Here is a 20,122-nt window from a genome sequence, read left to right on the forward strand (position 1 = left end):
CCTTTCTGCTGACTTTTCTTCATTTTCCTAGGATCTTGTGTTGGGGGAGGGGCTGACTCACAGAGGTTTGGTTTTGAAAAATCACTGGATTTGTAACTCCAAGTGGGCTGAGGAGTAGCTGGTGCTAACTGCTTTCTCTGGAGTGTCTGTGACCTTTATTTGAGGCTCTCACCCTAGGCTTGGAGGGGGGAGGGGGCGCAGATGGATACTGTTATCCTTGAACAATGTGGGCTGGACCCTGGGGTGAGAATGTTAATCTCCCTGTTCAGCTGAGGGAGTTCTGATACCCACACCTGAGCCAGGGGAGGGGAAGGGACTGTTATTGTGTTTGTTCTGGGAAGAGGGCTCCCCTGAGAGTGTGGAGCTCATGGCTGAGCCCTGGAGATCAATGTCCATCCCCAAGCTGAGCAGATTGATACAGTCACACTTTGTCACTCTCTGGGCTAGAACTCACCTTCCAGTTGCACTGGGACTTCCCAGACCTCTGCTCCCACAGGCAGAATCTCCACAGTTAAGGTTGGCCCTCAGATCCACATGCAAAACCTCTGTGGCTAAGGCTGATCCTCTGGCTTCACCCTCCCACTGCCCCTGGGCTCGCTCTCCCAGTTCACCCACGTTCCCCTCAAACAGACCTTGTTGGTAGATGTTCTTCTCCTAGTTTCTCTTTCTTGGTTTTGTCAATTGAATTTCTATTAAGAGGTTTCTTTCATGTTATTTCTGAGGGGAAACCAGACCTTAGCACAGTGCCTATCTTCTCTCCCCCATCTTGGCTGGAAGTCTAATGCATTGATTGTCTTTTCAACCAATCCAAGAATCTACAGAGATCCAGGACAGAGAAACAAACTGGGGCAGGTTGAGAGCAGAACACAGGGTGCTGAGGGTGAATGGGTGACCTGAAGCCTTTGAGACAGTGGGTGTCTATGTAGCCAAAGAACACTATAGCTCAGCCTAAGCCTTTTCCAATCTTGACTGGAAATAGACCTGAAACTGACTCAATACTAAGAGCTTTCAAAACAAACCCTAGCCAAGCAGAAAGAGTAGCCCTGGGTTTTTTCAAATAGAGTTCAGAGGGGGCACCTCAGTCAACCTTCAGGAGAATGGCTCTAGGGCAAAATCTGGTTCAAGCATTCCTAGCAACCTAGAGCAGGAACCCAGTAAAGCAAGAATGGGGAACCTTTTCCTGCTAAGGGTTATTTGGATATTTATAACATCATTTGCTGGCCATACAAAGTTATCAAATTAGAAATCCTAACCCTAAAAAGCTCCTAGATTTATTGAATTTCAAGTCCCACCTGTGTTTGCCTTGTTAGTACCATATGTTCCGAAGACCTGAGATTCTCTGATCCTGCAGTATAGGATTAGCTGTTGACCCCAACAATATGGATAAAGGACCCTAGTCAGAACCTGTAACAGGAGAGGTTCCAAAAAGAATAATAACTTCACAACAAATCCATGTAAAGAAAGAAATGTTCTGTTCAAAGGTACTGCAAGAGTACATGGAGGAAATGAGAGATACAGGATGGAAAAAAGCTAAAGAATGGCAAAGAAATTTAATTAACAGATGGCGGGAAAATTCATTCAAGAAATGAAGGCCTTGAAAATTAGTATAGACTGTAGTTAAAATGACACAATAATTAATGACAAGAAAAACCAAAAGAAAACTAAAAGACTACAAAGGAAAAAAAGAAAATTTAAGAACTATGTCAAAGAGAAACAATCTTAGAATTATTGAGCTATCAAGAAATCATGATTGCTAAAAATGGTAGTTACCAGGAAGTCTTAGAACCAAAGACGAAGTAAAAATTAAAAAAAAAGTCTACTGGTCACCTCCAAGAAAAAAAAAGCAAGAAATATCTCAGATCTACCCTAGGAAAAATCCAATATCTCCAAGTAGAAAAAAAAATTAAATATCAAAATGTTACAATAAGGATTATACAAGATTTAGTAGCTGACAGTCTAAAGGAGAGCTTGGAACATGATACTCCCAAAGATAAGAGATCAAAGTTTACCATCAAGAAAAACCTATCTCTGGGGCAGCCCTAGAGTCAACAGAATCTGAGTTCAAATTTGACCTCAAATACTTACTAGCTGTGTGATCCTGGGCAAGTTACTTAACATTAATTATGGATTACTGAGATAGAGATTGAATAACCTATCTTGGCAAAACTATGTATAATTTTATTGGGGAAGAATGGGTCTTTAATGAAAAAAGATTTCCAAGAATTCATAATGAAAATACCAGAACTGAGGGGACATTTTAAAGTGGAAATGCAAGCACCAACAGAAAGGTATAAATATTTTTTATTTGAAAGAGAATATGCTCTTTTCATGGCTATTTTATTTACATATAAGGGATAAGTAACAAATATCTTTTTGTAATTTTAATATTTTTAAGGATCATAGGGAAAAGTTAAAATGATAAGAATCATGTTCTAAATGGTCTTAGAAAAAGACAAAAATGGTAGGAACAGGGACTATAATTGGGAGGCAAAGGAAGTTACTACTGCAACAGAAAAGTATATAAAATGAAAAGCATATAATTATGAAAGAAGGGGTACAACATAGGCATCTGATGAACTTCAATTCCATCTAATGAAGATACAGGAAAACCGAACATACACCCAATTTTTGGTATAGAAATACATTAAACTTAACAAGGGGATTGAGATAAGGGGAGGGAAGAAAAATCATGAAATTTGGAGTAGTTCAAGTAGAAAAGTAACAACAGAGGAAAAATTGACTTTCACTTATAAAATCACAAATATTAGGTTGTTTATTTTTAAAGAAGGAGATGAGAACAAAATTAAACATGGGTCATTTGAGCCAATATAATAAAAGTGACAGTACTACTTAATTTATTCAATTAGTGCTATACTAAATGAATATTTTATAGAACTAGGGGAAAAATGAAATTCATCTGGAGGAACAGAAGGTCAAGAATTTCAAGAGCAATAGTGAATTAAGTGGGGAGGAAGGGGATCTATAATTAAAAAATAATACAACAAAGCAGTAAGCATTCAAACAATTTGATATTGGTTTAAAAAAGTGAGGTTGATTGGATGGACCAGGTATACAACATATAAATTAGGTATACAACATATAGAAACACAGTAGTATATTATCTAAGATGTCCAATAGGGAAAAGAAGTACATTATTTGACAAAACAGCCAGAAAACTGGGAAGCAGTCTGGCAGAAAATGAGATTTATACTGACATCTCATACCATATACACAAGATAAATTCTAAATGGATATGTGATTTATAGATACAAATTCACATCATAAATAAATTAAAGGAGATATTGTCTTTCATTTCTATGGAAAAGGGAAAGGATCATGACTAAACACATTGACAGTAAAGCTAAGATATAAAGGAAACCCGATATAATGAATAGTTTTGATTATAAAAAATTAAAATGTTTTTACACTAACCAATCTAATGTAGTAAAAATGAGAAGGAAACATGTAACTGGGGAAAAAACCTTGGCAACAACTTTATTTTATTAAGATTATCATTTCCAAGATATTTAAGGAACTGATTTAAATTTAAGACTAAGATCCATTTCTCACTTGATAAAATGATCAAAGAATATGAATAGGTAGTTTTCAAAGGAAGAAATCAAAGCTATTAGCACTCATAGGAAAAAAATGCTGTAAAAGTAACATTGAGATTAATCAAAAGACTTACATCTATCAGACTGGAAAAACTGACAAGTCAATGACAAATATTGAACTGACTATAGGAAAATAGGCACAAACTGATGCCCTGTTGGTGGAACTTGAATTGGTTCAACCTTTCTGGAAAACAATTTAGAACTATACTCAGAAAGTCAAGAGACTGTCTATATCCTTTGATCTCATTATATCACTATTAAACATATATATATATATGTTATATCACTATTAAATATATCTATATTTATATAGTATATTAATCAAAGAATAAGAAAAGGATTCATTTGTATAAAATATTTTTTAGCTTTTTTTAAGGTAGCTGACTATTAGAACTAATTGTCTGTGTGCTATCTTTCTTTTGGAGAATAGATAAATGATGCATGAACTGATGCTGAATGAGATGAGCTGAAGAACCAGAAAAACACTGTACACCCTAACTGAACCATGGAGGTGATGATCAACCTTGATGGACTTGCTCATTCCATCAGTGAAACAATCAGGGACAATTTGGGGCTGTCTGCAATGGAGAATACCATCTGTATCCAGAGAAAAAACTGTGGAGTTTGAACAAAGACCAGGGACTATTATTACCTTTAACTTAGGAAAAAAAACTGATATCTTATTGTCTGATCTTGCTATCTCTTATATTTTATGTTTCTTCCTTAAGGATATGATTTCTCTCTCATCACACTCAATTTGGATCAATGTATACCATGGAAACAATGTAAAGACTGGCAAATTGCCTTCTGTGGGGGGTGGGGGTGGGAAGTAAGATTAGGGGAAAAATTATAAAACTCAAAATAAATAAAACCTATGTAAATGTAAAAAAAGAATAGATAAATGATTATGGTAAAGGAATATAGTGGAATATTTTTGTGTCACAGAGATGATTAAATGGACAATTTCAGAGGAAAATAGAAAAACCTTTATAAACTGAAGCGAAATGAAGTTAGCACAACTGGGTGAACAATCTAGACAATGATAACTAACTTTGAAGTACTTTAGAATGCTAAGCCACAAGTTCAAAAGAATGAAAGTGGTAAAATGCCACTCATCTTTTTATTGAGAAATGAAGAACTTAAGATGCGGGACAGAATCATCTCTGGATCTGAGGAACTTAGCAATTTCGTCTTGCCAAACCATGCATAAATCTGTCTATCTATCTATCTATCTATCTATCTATCTATCTATCTATCTATCTATCTATCTATCCATCTATCTATCTATCATTAAAAGTATGCCCAGTGGAGGAATAGAGATTTAAAAAATAAAATTGAAAATAGAATAAAAAGTTAGCATATACCCCAAGGTGCTCAAAGATAAGTGGAAAGCTCCTATCTATTAAAAATATTTATTTCAACATTGTTTATGATAGCAAAGAACCAAAAGCAAAGTGGTTACCCATTTAATGGAGAGCCATCAAATCAATTGTAATTTCTCTAAGTAACAATATTGTTGCAAAATAAGAATATATAAAGGCTTCAGAGAAACTTGGGAAGCCTTGTATGAAGTAATGCAAAACAAAATAAGTAGAACTAAGAAAACATTTACATGATGACTGTAATCAATATTGAGACATCAGAATCAATTCCATGTCCAATCTAGATTTCAGAGATATGGAAGAGAAGCATGATTCTTACTTCTTGCCACAATGGGGTAGATTATATGTGTCCAATGAAGTACATATAGCCAATAATTACTATTTTTGGGGTAAAGAATTTTACACTTAATTACAATTAGACTCTGTTACAAAGAAGTGTTCTAAAGGGCAGAGAGTTTTACTGGGAAGTGATAGCAATATAAAAAAAGCTTCAATAAAATATTAGGAAAAAAAGACATCAGAATTGAGTAATGCATTGGCTAATGTTGACTCCAGAGGAATTGACTATGAAGTTTGCCTTTTTTCTTCTAGGCTGAGGTAACTGATTCCAGTTGTGAAATGAAATATACTTTGATAGACTTAGCCAATCAATCAATTTGTTTGGCTTATCTCTAGCCAGAAGAGAAGATTCTACTGGGGGTGAAGGGAGGGACTGAATAGTGACAGTTCAAGAAGGGTAAGAGAATGCCCATTAATTAAAGAATGACTGAGTAAATTATGGTCTATGAATGTGACAGATTACTACTGGGCAAAAAGAAATGATAAAGAAGATAGGTTAGAGAAATCAGTTCAAGTGAAGTAAGCAAAACCAGTAGTACGGTTTATGATATTGTAAAGATAGTTTTAGAAGAAAAATACCAATAAAACTTTTTTCAAAAAAGAAACAAAAAAATTCTCAATATTTTTTATACTTATCCTCTTCAAATATCAAGAAACATTAAAATTCTGAAGTTGGTTTGTCACTATCAGAAATCAACCTGAAAACTCTACCTGAGTGACTATAGGCAGATGCATACTCAATCATTCCCATGTAGCTTTGTCTCGAGAATACTTTTGCTAGGGGGCAGTATATTGCCTTTATTCTTAGTTATTTCTCATCAAACACAAAAAGCTCATAAAATGCATGGCATTGTTCTAGGAGCTACAGGATTTGCTATTGGAATTCCAAGATAATAAATTGAGTTCCACTAGCAAATCTGAAGGCTAGACTCCCAGCTAATTGCTGATTTCTTGCCCCTCTTTTTTGTTATACTTCTCTCTGATTTTCAGGGTTTTTCAGTGGGAAACACAGTAGTACATCTTTCTCTTTTTCTGAACCTCTGAGTTATTTCAACTAATAATTGATTAAGTTCCCATTAGTATTGTATACCTAGGGGTGGGGAAAATAAAACTGTTCCTATCCTCAAGATTTTTACATTGTTTATTATCATTATGTCATCTTTCCTTCCAGTAATTTCAGGTCTTTTGGGAAATTAAAAATAGTTCTCCTTGCAAAAAGGCTAAAAGTTTTTGATATATTGCGTTTTAGAGAGATGTTATCTTTTCATCTTAGTGTAGAAAGTGATCTTTTAGGTCAGTTACTCTCATTTTAATTGTTAACCTAAAGCAACTGTTTTGCAAACAACCTCCTACTGAGCAGCTTTTCTCAAAATATTTAGGCACCAAAGAGATATGGAGTGCAGAGAGGAATAATCCCAGGGTTTGGCTATGACATGTACCTCTGTATCTGGCCATATGGGTAGCTGGAAGAAGAGGGGAAAATTCACAGGAGTAGTTCATGGGATTTTTAAGACATGTTCCTGGGCAACTGGCCCAGTGTCTAAAGAGCCAGTAACACTTTGGGAGAGACTCAAGGAAGGAAGGAGCAGACTACTGGCTATAGTGTTGGACAGTAGGTGTGACTTGTTTACTGACCAGGAAGCATAGTCAGTGATTGCTATCAGCTACATAAATCTAATTCATTTGCATGTCATACAACAACCAGTCACCAAAGAAGGGAAGGTAAACTCAAGCTTGGTGAGAAAGTTACCTTTTCTCTTTACTTTGATATTAAAAAATATTGCTAGTGGTTCTCTACAAAGGCCTTTGAGTACTTTTGTCTCTTCTTTCCTTGTGAGAACAACAATTCATAATGGAAGTGAGTCGGGAAACTGGAAATTTAGGTTTTACCAGAAGCATCTGAAACTATTCCTGCTAATCAGATGTAAATGTTGTTATGCTTTACTTCTGTGCATTTACATTTCAGCTTATTTGCTAAGTTCTTTAGGCATATTCTGAAAATAGAAGTGAGATTGATTATCCAAGTTACTGAGAGATCCAGATGAGAGCATAAGTCAACTTAGTTATGACATTTCTGCAATTTATTTGTCTCCAGACTCTATGTACTCAATTGGTAGGGAGCTTGTAGTTAAAGCCTGGGAGATGATCAGGTATATTAGTCCATGCCCAGTTGAATGATATGGACTAGCTTAGACAACACACCAGTTAGTGCCTTGCATGGTTAGTTATAGTACTCTGAGCAGCTGTAGTGAGATGGAAGGACAGATCATGTATATTCTCCTTGGAAAAACAAATAAAATAATTTCCAGGCTTGGTTTCATCTTGTAGCCAAAGGCAAATAGAAATATAATTTCACATGTAAGTCAATGTAAGCAAAAAGGCCACTGTGAAGATAATTGATAGCTTGTATTATCAACATCTATTGCAGAGGATGAAGTAAAGAAATGCCCTGAAGAACTTGACAAGAATCATTAAACAAAATTAAATCATACTCTGATACTTGGTGCTGTCTTAGTTGGTACAAGGGGAAAAGAGGGGGGGGGAGTATAATGTTGGGAAATATAATTTAGAATTATATAGATCACTCAGGAACCTCCCCCAAGTATAGCATAACTTTTTTCAAAATGAGGTGGAAGGTACTTATTGAATGTGGTAAGCATTGAATAATATCAAAGTTACTAAAATGAAATTGACAATATTTAAGAAATGGTTTTGTTACTGAGTCATCTTCCTATCAATAGTTGTGTGGGTCACATCATTCATCCATAAAGTAGAGCAAAAGTCAAAATCAATACCAAAGAAAAGGATAGTCACTGTATATAATTACAGTATAATTACAGTTCTACTGTAACCAGTTCAAACACTATTGATTTTGAAAATATGAAAAATATATGTAACCAATTTGATTATTACTTTTTCTGAAAGTTTAATGAATAACAAAGTCACCAAAATAAGGAGACCAAAATAAAACTATTCTAATTCACTCAATACTTGGCTTCTTGCCAAATGAAGATAAAACAATTAAGAGCAACAATGGTTTAGAATGCTTATTTGTGAAACATCAGAGAAGTCAAAGATATCCCATATGATGAGGGAAAGAAAACTTTTTAAACTTGCCTGCCGAGTAAAGTTCAAACTCCTTTGCCTTACATTTATGATCTTCCACAATTTGTTGCTATCCTCTTTTTCAACTTTATTTTTTATTACTTTCCTCCAAATACTGTCCTTTAGCCATATTAGAAAGCAATATAAGAGATACTGAATGTGTAGAAAGTAACTTACATTTATATTATTTTATAGCTTTGAAGTGTTCTATATATATATTTTTCATTTGAGAGATTTTTGTTGCAAAGGTAGAGTTTTAAAGGATTTGAGGGAAGATAAATAGTGAGAGGGTAGGATATTGTAGCCCTGAAAGATAATAAATTCCTTTAAGAAATAGTAATAATCATTCAACATTTATTTTTCATTTTTCAGAATCAACAGTTTGTTTTAAAGTGCTGCATTGCAGCAAATGAAATTATACATGCAGTGACTTTTTATCTTTAGCTTTTTCTTCAATTTCATCCTCATCTTTCACTAGAATTTTGACTTCTGCCCTTGGCCTTTTGGATTCTGCTGGTATCTTTCCTGGACACTTCCTCACCGTTGCCATCACCCTTATATCCTGACTTGCCTTGCTTGCATTCCCATTGAATGCCGAAGCACCCTTCTTGACACAAAGTAAACAGTAAATGCTTCACCTATTTAATTTGATATTGGTGTTGTCTTTGCAACCATCTTTGCAAAATTGCAAGGATTAAGGGAAGAATAGAGATGATCATGTGTATATATGAGATGTGTATATATTTGAGAGCCCTGAGAAAAGGATGCAGTGTTCAGAAAAAATTATTATGATTTGTTCTGAGCTATTAGAAGGTACTTTTCTTTTTGAAAAATGTCACAATTTATAATGGAAAGTCAATCTAGTGTCAAGATGATCTTGAGTGAGAGGATGAGAATAAAATTCTTTGTTTTTCCAAAGAAAAACCATCTTAAGGAGGCACATATAACTTTATCATCATTATGTCAAGTTCTAAAACAACCAGGAGAAAAAAGAACATATATGTGTAATTGGGGAAAAAGTAAGGCAGAGGTTGTGGCTGGGAATAATCTTGGGAGCTTGAGAAAGTTCTAAGGGTAATTTACTCAACAACATTGACCAGGCATTTCATTCCTGTTCTATGTCAACCATTGTAGTAGGAAGTAGTGATGATAGAAAAGATGTCAATCCTTATGGATAGAGAGTATGTAGGGGGAATAATTTACAATTCACGATAATGCAAAAGTGCAAAGGAGAAATGTAAAATTAAAGTTTATGTGAAGTTTGTTAAGATAGTCATACACGGGAAAGGCTTTACAGGCAAAGTAATATTTGAATTGGACATTATGGAACAGCTAAGAATTCAATAGGTGAAGAGAGAAATGGAGGAAATTTCAGGAAGAGGAAACATGAACAAAGGCACAGGGGTGAGTGAACACATTGGGAAGGGTTTAAGGCAGAGATTAGATATATATGGTTAAAGCACAGTATTTGGAGGAAAGTAATAAAAAAATAAGGTTGAAAAAGAGAATAGTAACAAATTATGGAAGATCACAAATGTAAGGCAAAGGAGTTTGAACTTTACTCGGCAGGCAACTTTAAAAAGTTTTCCTTAAATTATGAACTTGATAAACCTCACCATGTCTATATAAATAGAACAAGAAAAGGATAAATGTGAATTTTTTTTTACTTTGAAAAAGTTCATATTAACATGATAGTGCCAATACTATGCTGATCTATGACACCTGAAGTTTCTCTGCTCTCTTGTTTTTTAAAAATATTTCATTGATTTTTTCTTATTATCCACAATTCTCCTTATTCTCTGTCCCAAAATCAAAGTCCTACCATCTAACAAATAAGTATAATTAAGCGAAGCAAATTCACACAGACATCAAGTATAAAAAATGTCTTATTTTGTATCTCTATCACTTCTCTGCTTAGAAAAGGGAAGCATTCTTCATTATCAGTCTGCTGGAATCATGACTGGTCATTTAAATGATTAGAGTTCTTAAGTCTTACAGAGCTGTTTGCCTTTAAATTACTGTGACAAACTGTTCTGTTGGTTCTTTTCATTACACTGGCCTCAGTTTATACAAATATTCTCAGTTTTCACTGAATCTATCTCTTTTGTCATTTCTTTTTTTTTTGCTTATATTTTGTTTTCCAATTATATATAATAGTATTTTCTAGCTATCATTTTTTTGCAATATTTGAATTTTAAAAATTTCCCCCACCCTCCCTTCCCTCCCCCACCCCTACAGAAGGCAGGTTGATAATCTTTACATTGTTTCCATGCTATACATTGATCAAAATTGAATGTGTTGAGAGAGAAATCATATCCTTGAGGAAAAAATAAAATATAAGAGATAGCAAAATTTCATAGTACATATGAATGTAGGTACATAGTACATACACAACTTTTTTTTTTTTTTTTAATGAAGGTCTTTGTTTAAACTCCACAGTTGTTTTTCTGGATACAGATGGTATTCTCTGTTGCAGATACCCTAAAATTGTCCCTGATTTTTTGCACTGATGGAATGAGCAAGTCCATTAAGGTTGATCATCACCCTCATGTTGCTGTTACAGTGTACAATGTTCTCCTGGTTCTGTTTATCTTGCTCAGTATCAATTCATTCTAGTCTTTCCAGGCTTCTCTGAAATCCCAACCCTCCTGGTTTCTAAAAGAACAAGTGTTCCATAACATACATATACCACAGTTTGTTTGGTTTCCAATTCTTTGTGACCATAATCAGAGCTGCTATCCCTTTTGTCATTTCTAGCAATGCAATAATATTCTATTTAATTCATCTGCCATCCTTTGTTTAGGCATTCTCCAATTAATGGGTACCCCCTTTGAGTACAGTTCCCTGAAACAACCAAAACTGTTGCTATATTTTTGTAAATATTTGTCTTTTCCTTTTTGTTGTGACATCATTGAGTTGAACTGGGATGTAGTTTACTAATTTTTTAAGGCACAATCAATAAGCATTAAGTGCCCATTATGTGCCAGCCCTGGAGGCAGGAAGACTCATCTTTCCAAATTCAAATCTGGTCTCAGACATTTACTAGCTGTGTGACCCTGGGCAAATCACTTATCCAACCCAGTATACCTTAAAGTTTTCTCATCTGTAATGGAGAAGGAAACAGAAAAACCAAGAAAACTCCAAATGGAATCTTGAAGAGTAGGGCATTACTGAAAAAGTGAACAATATGTATACAACACTATGCTAAGTGCCAAGGACGTAAACAATGAAAAGATAGTCCCTGTCCAAAAGGAGCTTGCAGTCTAACTGCAGAAGATAACACATAAAATGAAACTAAAAAGAGCAGTGAAGGAATACAGCATGGGGGAATGATAGGGAAGTCCAAAGGAATACAACCCAGTTGGAAATGTAATCTAGTTCGGCATTCAAAGCCCTTCATAACCTCTCTTTCCCAATCTTTTCAGTCTTTTTATGCCTTATGCCTCTCTCTCAAAACCTCTTCCCCAAGAACTTTTCAATCCAGTGACATTTGCTTCCTTGATATTCTACACAAAAACCTCCATCTGCTGACTCTGGGCATTTGCAATAACTGCCCCCCCCCCCCCCCCGCCTAAAATGTTCTTCCTCATATCTGCTTCTTGACTGCTTTCAAATCTGTACTAAAATTCCATTCTCCATGAGGGATCTTTCCAGATCTCCCTTAATTCTAGTGCATCCCCTCTACTGATTATTTGCCATTCTGTATATGGTTTGTTTGTATATAGTCTTCATATTGTTCCCCCCATCAGACTGTCACAGCTCCTTTAGAGCCCTTCTTTGTAACTTTTAACACTGTGACTGGCACATAGGAGGTTTTTTTGTGTGTTTTTAGTTTTTTTGCAAGGCAATGGGGTTAAATGGCTGGCCCAAGGCCACACAGCTAGGTAATTATTAAGTGTCTGAGGCTGGATTTGAACTCAGGTACTCCTGACTCCAGGGCCAGTGCTCTATCCACTGAGCCACTTAGCCGCCCACATAAGAGGCTTTTAAATAAAATATTTAGTGACAATTGCATCAGTATAATATTTAAAGCCTTTCACAATTTGGCTCAAAGTCACCTTTACAGACTGGCTTCTAATTACTTCCCCTCACATATTCTATGTTTCAAATAAAATTAGTATAACAAAATTAATATTTTTCTCTATACATGACATTGTCTGCTGTTCCCATTCTTTTGTATATTATTCATTTTTCAGAAAGTTCTACCTCCTTAGTTCAGTCTTTTGACATTCTATATATCATCAAAATTCTTCTCAAGTACAACCTCCTAAATAAGGCCTTTCTAAATTTCCCAGATATTGGTTCTTTCTTTCCTAACCCCTAGAAATTATTTTATTATGGATGTCAAGAGAATGTAGGTTCAAAATCTACTCATATGGTTGTGAACAAATCAATTAGCCTTTTTAGACAGCTCTAGAACTAGAGTGAGATCTGAAAAGTGAAAGGGTTGAACTAAATAAACCTCCACATCTAGATTTCTGATCTTAGAACTAGATGTTTTTTCCCTATCATGATGATCCCAGCTCATCTATATCTGTGTTTCCTGTACACCTCTAGTTCACATCTTCCTATTAGTTCATAGTAAGAGGTCTACCCAACATGCTGGAGGTTTTCCTTGATTTCTCCTAATGTTAAAAGAACATTAGTGGATGGCAATGATCAACTCAAAGATGAGATAAAGGCCATTTTCTGTGAACTTCCTTTTCTTAGTGGTATAGCAAATAGAACACCCCACATGGACTCAGGAAGATCTGAATTTGAATCAGTTACTAGTTAAGTGACTTTCTGTTATTTAATTTCTGCTATTTGTAAAACGAGGATAACAGTATTTATTTACTCCAAAAGATTGTGAGGATCAAATGAGAAAGTATATGGAAAAATGCATTGTAAATTGTAAAGAACTATACAAATCAGCAGTTATCATTCTTTCCTTCTCTGTATCTCACAAACCCTTATCATTCCCCATTCCTCCTCCTTTACTCCAGTCTTTGATCCAATGACTTTTCTGTTGGTTAATACTAAGTCTTATAGGTGAATTCTTGATCCTATTTCTTCCAATTTTCTCCATAATTCACTTCCATAATCATATTCTTTCCTTCTCCAAACTCCCTCTGAATCATTTCTTTCTCCATGATTTATACACATGCTCATCTTCAACAAAACCTTCACTACTATCCTCTCAGGCTTTTATCCAAGTATCTCCTCTCTTTCTCAGTCAAAATTCTTGAGCCAGAGCTCAAGTTTGGCACTTGACAAGGTATTCCTCTCCTCCATATACTCTCTTTTCTTAGTTCTTTCATGCATGTGATTGCTTCTCATTTTCTTGTGTTCTCTATCACTCTCCAAATGTGGATCTCAGCTAAGGTTCTGTCCTGGATTCCCTTTTCTTTTCCCTTTACACTCCTCTTCATATACTTAAAAAATCCAGTAAGATTTACCTCCTTATTGTTTCTTAAACATTTCTACATCTGTTTCCTTAGCCTTTGCACTGGCTGTTTCCTTGTTTGGATTGTACATATTCTTTACCACTATCTCTGTTGTGGTTCAGTCATGTCCAACTCTTTGAAATTTCATTTGGATCTTCTTGGCAAAGATACTGGAGTGGTTTGCCATTTCCTTTCCCACCACATTTTTGCAGTTAAGAACACTGAGACAAACAGGGCTAAGTGACTTGTCCAGGATCAGTGTCTGAGGTTGTATTTGAACTCAGATTCTCTTGACTCCATAGCCAGAACTATATTCACTGTGCCAACTAGTTGCCCCTAGAATCCTTTTAGGTCTTTCAGTCAGGCTTTGTGAAGACTTGCTTGATTCCTACTCCATCCAGATTGTTGTGTTCTCTCTTCAAATAACTTTGCACTTACTTTGTATATACCTGTTTATGTATTTGCTGTTTCTTTCCATGAGAATGTCAGTTCCTTGAGAGTTTACTTTTCTCTTTGTATCCTTAGAACCTATCAGTCTCTGACTAGTTCTTGGCACAAAAATGTTTGTTGAATAATATAGGTGCTTAATAAATGCTTTAAGAGTACTTGATGGGCATGATTAATATGGTAATATGTTTAATGTAGTTATACATGTATAACCTGTATTAGATTGCTGTCAGGAGGAGGGGGAGGGAAGGGAGATAGAAAAACGTGAAACTCAAAACCTTTCAAAAAGGTTTGTTGAAAACTATCATTGCATATATTTGGAAAAATTAGTAAATTAATAAAAAGAGTACTTGATGGGCTAGTTCAGTTCACAAAGGAGTTTCCCTTCATACTCTCATACTAATAAGACCTAATTCTTCTACAAAGCCAGGCAATAAGTAGTGGAAGGCTTCTTTTGTTAGGTAAACCCAGCCACAGCTATCACTTAGGCTAGGTGAAAGGCAGCAACTGTTCAGGTTGCTGATTGATATCTCAGTTGTATAGATTTCCTTCCCCCATATGGATATTACTTTTGTGCTTAAAAAATTGCCATAATGGTGACTCCTTTGTCTTTTGTGAGAATGCTTTTGTGTTCAGAATATCATTTTGTGGATCAAATAACTACCCCCCCCACCAAATCAAACCACAATAACTTTTCCAAGTATTATGAAGTAGAAAGAGATAAATATCAAGCTTGATATAAAAAGGAAGCTGGACTTGATAAATTCTAGCAATTATGATGATGGAATGCTACAAAAATATATGTAAAAGAGGCAGCAATCTGTAGTTGACCAACCAGAAAAACTAGTCAGTAAAGAAATAAAACCAAGAAAACATTAAGCAGAATTCCTTAATATTAATTTAAAATGACAGATGTTCTCAGTATTAGCAGTTTAAACAAATCGAGGTGAGAATATTGAAGCCCTTGGGAAAAAAGTTGTTACAGTTTTGTAGATGATGCTGTTCAATTATATCTGACTCTTCATGACTTCATTTGGGGTTTCTTTGGCAGATACTGAGAGTGGTTTGCCATTTTTTCCCTCCAGTTCATTTTATAGCTGAGGAAACTAAGAATTAAATGACTTGTTCAGGGTCAAATATCTAGAAAATGTTTGAAGCTGGATTTGAAGTCAGAAGGATGAGTTTTCTGATTCCAGGACCAGTATTTTATCCAAAGCATGTCTAGCTATTCCAATTATCTATATCTATATCTATATCTATCTATCTATCTATCTATCTATCTATCTATCTATCTATCTATCTATCTATGTTGAGTTAAAAGCATGGGAAATGCCTTATTTTGGAGGCTGAAAAATAATATAAAGAAAATGGGAAATATTGACGCCTCTAGAAAGTTTTGTACTACTATATATCATAAAGCCTCTTCTAATTTCCTAAAATGTAAGTAATCTTAACCTTCTTGGTCCTTAAGAGTATAGTTCTAGGGCAAAAGTTCTAGAGAACACTTTCCTGCCTCATTTTTGGTGTTCCCTTTATCTGAGTTTTGGGGAAATGAACAATTGTCCCTGATGGCCTAACTTAGGAAAAAAATCAATTTATTCCTAAGTGTTTGAGACAGGTCTAATATATGAACAGGAAAGACAGAAAATGGGAGTTTTATACAGTGTTAACAATTAAGGGAAGGGGATCATATTGATTTTCTCTTTGTATTCCCAGCAGTTATAGTGGTTTTTGACACATAATTAAGGATTTAATATATATATATATATATATATATATACATATATATATATATATATATATTTTTTTTTTATTTCATTCATTCATGTTTGGAATTATAGGTAGAGGCACTGGATTCAGATTCTGCCTCTATTATGACTTTTTCCATGCCATTTTAACCTTCCTGGTTCTTGTTTCCTTATCTAGTAAAATGAGAAGAAGAGTGGTACTAAATGGGGCAGGGGGGGTTTTGGATCTGGAGTCAGGAAGATCTGATTTCAGATTTGACTTCAGATACTTATTGGCTATTTGAGTCTGGTCACACAGGCAAGTCACTTAACCTAGTTTGCCTCAGTTTCCTCCTCTGTAAAATGGAGAAGGAAATGAAAAACCACCCCAGGATCTTTGCCCAGAAAACCTCCAAATGGGACCATAAAGAGTCCAACAGGACTGAACAAAAACAATGTTCTGAATAGCCTTCTAGGGCCTGGGCTCTGAATGTCTGGGGCCATGAATGAAAGGGAAAAGGGAAAGGAAAGAAGGCAGGAGAACACCCGCTTCCTGAGTTGCTGTGCCCTGGCTGGGCGCTCTTCAAACTTGTCTCACAACTCCTGACCTTTTTTTTCCTTTAAGGTTTTTGCAAAGCAATGGGGCGAAGTAGCTTGCCCAAGGCCACATGGCTAGGTCATTATGAAGTGTCTGAGAGCAGATTTGAACCCAGGTCCTCCTGCCTCCAGGGCCGGTGCTCTGTCCGGGGCACCACCTAGCCGCCCAGTTCCTGCCCTTCCCGCCCTGGGCTCTCCCCCGCCTGCCCTCCCTGCCTCCTCTCCGCCTTTCCTACGGGCCCGCCGCGCCTCCCCCCCCCCCCCCGAGGGAAGGGAAGGGGTGGGCGCCCTGCCCTGGGCCCCCCCCCCCCGACCCGAGGGAAGGGAAGGGGTGGGCGCCCTGCCCCGGCCCCCCCCCCCCCACCCGGGGGAAGGGAAGGGGTGGGCGCCCTGCCCCGGCCCCCCCCCCCCCCCCCGAGGGAAGGGAAGGGGTGGGCGCCCTGCCCCGGGCCCCCCCCCCAGGGAAGGGAAGGGGTGGGCGCCCTGCCCCGGGCCCCCGGCGCGCCCCTCCCCGCCCCCGCCCGGCGGGCTCGAGCTCCGGGAGGGCGGCCCGGGCCCGCGGGCGGTTTCCGGCAGAGCCGCGCTCCCGGGGCGGGCCGGGGCGGGCCGGGCCGGGTCGCTCCTGCCCTCCCCGCCTCCCTCTTCTCCCAGGCCCGGGCCGCGGCGGCAGCGGGGGGCGATGCAGGCGGAGCGCGGGGCCCGAGGGAGCCGGGGCAGGCGGCGCCCGGAGCGGGACCGGGACCGGGACCGGGACCGGCCGGGGCAGGGGCCCGACGCGGGGCTGGGCGCGGCTGCGAGAGGCGGCGGCGACGGAGGCGGCGGCGGCGGCCGAGGAGGCTGGGACCGAGGCCGGGGCCGGGGCCGAGGCCGGGGCGGCCGCGGGGCCCGCGGGGGCCGGGGAGGAGGCGGCGGCGGCGGCGGCGGCGGCGCGGCCCACGGGCCCCAGCGGGGCGGCCGCCGGGAGCAGCGAGGCCCGGACGCGGGGCCCAGTGAGCTGGTGAGGGAGGAGCGTGTGCGCGTGTGTGTGTCCGTGTGTGTCCGTGTGTGTGCGTGTGTCCGTGTGTGTGAGACTGTGTGTGCGTGCGTGTGTGTGTGTGTGTGTGTGTGTGTGTGTGCTGACGTGGCTCTGCCCCCACCCACGGGTCGCGATAGCCGGCCCTGGAGCCGCCGGGCCTGCGTGTGTGTGCGTGTGTGTGTGTTTGTGTGTGCGTGCGTGTGTGTGTGTGTGTGTGTGTGCAGGTATGACGTGTGTTAGAAGTGGGGCGTGTGAAAGCACGTGTTCGCTGGGCTCCGCGGGAGAGGGATGGGGGGTGCGGCTGGCCTAGCGGCCGGAGAATAACAGCAGGACCGCGTGTGTGTGTGCGTGTGTGCGTGTGTGCGTGTGTGTGCCCGTGCCCGTGTCCCCTGAGCATCCTTCAGAAGGAAGGTGAGGGCGGCATGGCAGCTGTTTGGCATTTAGACGCGGTCTGGGTCTAGTTTGTTCCTGGCCTTAGGGGCCCGGCCGCTGGCCCATAACATTGCACCTGCTCTGGAATTTAAACTTTTTAGAGAGCTGTCTAGGGGCCCTGATAGATTAGATGTTTAGGCCAGAGGTGAGTCCTGAACTCGGGACAAACTGGCTTTGTGGCCTCAGCTTTCTCCTCCTGTGCCAACTTGCTTTTGTATCCTCTATGACCATTCCACTCTGAACAGAAGGCTCTTTAGCATAACCTCATTGGGGGTAAATCACCGTTGAAAATCATAGTAGTTGCAGTTTTCTCCCTTTTTTCTTATTTTTTAACTCACTAGGGGAAATAGGGTGCCACAAACTGATACATAAGAGTAGGAAGATGTCTTACTTAGAAAGATACAACTTATCTACTTGACTTTGGATTCTAAATTATCCTGCATAAATTCAATTCAACAAATATTTGTTAAGTAGCAACTGTGTACTGGGCACATACAAAAAAAATAACCTTGTACCTTCAAAAAAAGCTTATATTCTATTGGGGGAGTACATGTGCATTTACATTAGTCAATACAAAGTAAGTACAAGTTAATACAAAATAATTTCAAAAGGAAGACCACTAATGGGTGGGGAATAGGATTGGCAAAGGTCTTTTATAGAAAATGGCATCTGATCTGTGCTTTGGAAAGTCTAGAGATTTTAAGCTGTAAAAGTGAATCAGAGAGAGTGCCTGCATATACAGGGGACTGTAGAAAGGCAAAAAAGTAGAAGATGTAGTGTCATGGATAGGGAATACTTAATAGGCCAGATTGGCTGGACCTCAGCTTGTGTGAAGAGTTGGTTCCTGGCCTTCATTATCTAAGAGGTCCAATATAACATCACTCTATTATAGTTACAGGGTGTTTGACTGTGTCTTTTCAGATGAATATGAGCTCAGAATGTTCTACCACAGGTCTGGCAAAAATAGTCCTTGTGAACACATAAAATGAATTCTACCAAACTTATGCATCTCCCATTTCCATTGAGCCTCTTCAATTCTGCCTTGATCATAGAGCACAGCACCCTCTCTGATGAGGCACACCATGCTGGGTGATACTATGCCAGTGTTTCCCATGCACATTTAGTTCCAGAGTTTTTAAGAGAGACCTTGATGTCCTTTTATTGCTTTTTCTGACCTCACTGATAGTGTTTATCCTATCTGAGTTCTTCATAAAATAGTCTTTTTGGCAAGTGTATGCCATTTGAACAACATGGCCAGTCCATCATAGTTGTGCTCTCTAGAATAATGCTTGAATGCTTGGCAATTTAGCTCAAGAAAGGAAATCAGTATCTGGTATCTTCTCCTGCCAGCTGATCCTCAGGATCTTCTTAAGATAGTTTAAATGGCAGTAATTCAGTTTCCTGGCTTGGTGCTGGTAAATTGTCTAGATCTCACAGGCACACAAAAATGAGGTCATCACGATGGCTCTGTATAGACCTTCAGTTTGGTAAGCAACCTAAGACCTCTTCTCTCCTACACTTCCTTTAAAAGTCTCCCAAATACTGAGCTAGCTCGGGCAATGCCTATGTCAGCCTCATTTAGCAATGTGTACCTCCTTGGAAAGTGCACTGCCAAGGCAAGTGAACTTATCCATAGTATTCAAAACTTCTCCATAAGCTGAAACCAACAGTTCCACCTGTGGATGGTATAGTGCTGGCTGATAGAACACTTGTGTTTTCTTGTTGTTAATTGTTAGGCTAAAATTAGTATAAACAGAATTGATCCATACTTTGTTGCATTTCTGATTTAGAGGCTGCATTGAATGCATAATCATCTGAAAATGGAAAATCATGCACCAACTTTCCCTCTACTTTGGTCTTGACCCTGTAACCTTTTCAAGTTCAAGAATTTACCCAAAGAGCAGTAGCAGCCCTTGGTGTTGTGTTATTCTCATTGAAGGCATTTGACAGTATGATTGAAAACTTCATGCTAAGCACACGAGCAAGGACATAGTCTTGTTTCACTCCATTGTTGACTGGGGAATCACTAGTGCGTTGT

General features: G+C 38.5%; 1 protein-coding gene across 1 annotated transcript in view; it reads left to right on the forward strand.

The window, feature by feature from the left end:
• The first annotated feature begins 367 nt into the window (after nucleotides 1-367).
• AVEN (apoptosis and caspase activation inhibitor) overlaps nucleotides 368-20,122 on the forward strand; it is a 235,629-nt gene continuing 215,874 nt past the window's right edge. Inside the window, exons 1-2 of the mRNA XM_074236263.1 lie at nucleotides 368-516; nucleotides 17,100-17,634. Of these exons, the coding sequence (XP_074092364.1) occupies nucleotides 368-516; nucleotides 17,100-17,634 (684 nt within the window). The remainder of the gene's footprint in view (nucleotides 517-17,099; nucleotides 17,635-20,122) is intronic.

This window comes from Macrotis lagotis, chromosome 4 (genome assembly GCF_037893015.1).
Source record: "Macrotis lagotis isolate mMagLag1 chromosome 4, bilby.v1.9.chrom.fasta, whole genome shotgun sequence".
NCBI classification, from domain to species: Eukaryota; Metazoa; Chordata; class Mammalia; order Peramelemorphia; family Peramelidae; genus Macrotis; species Macrotis lagotis.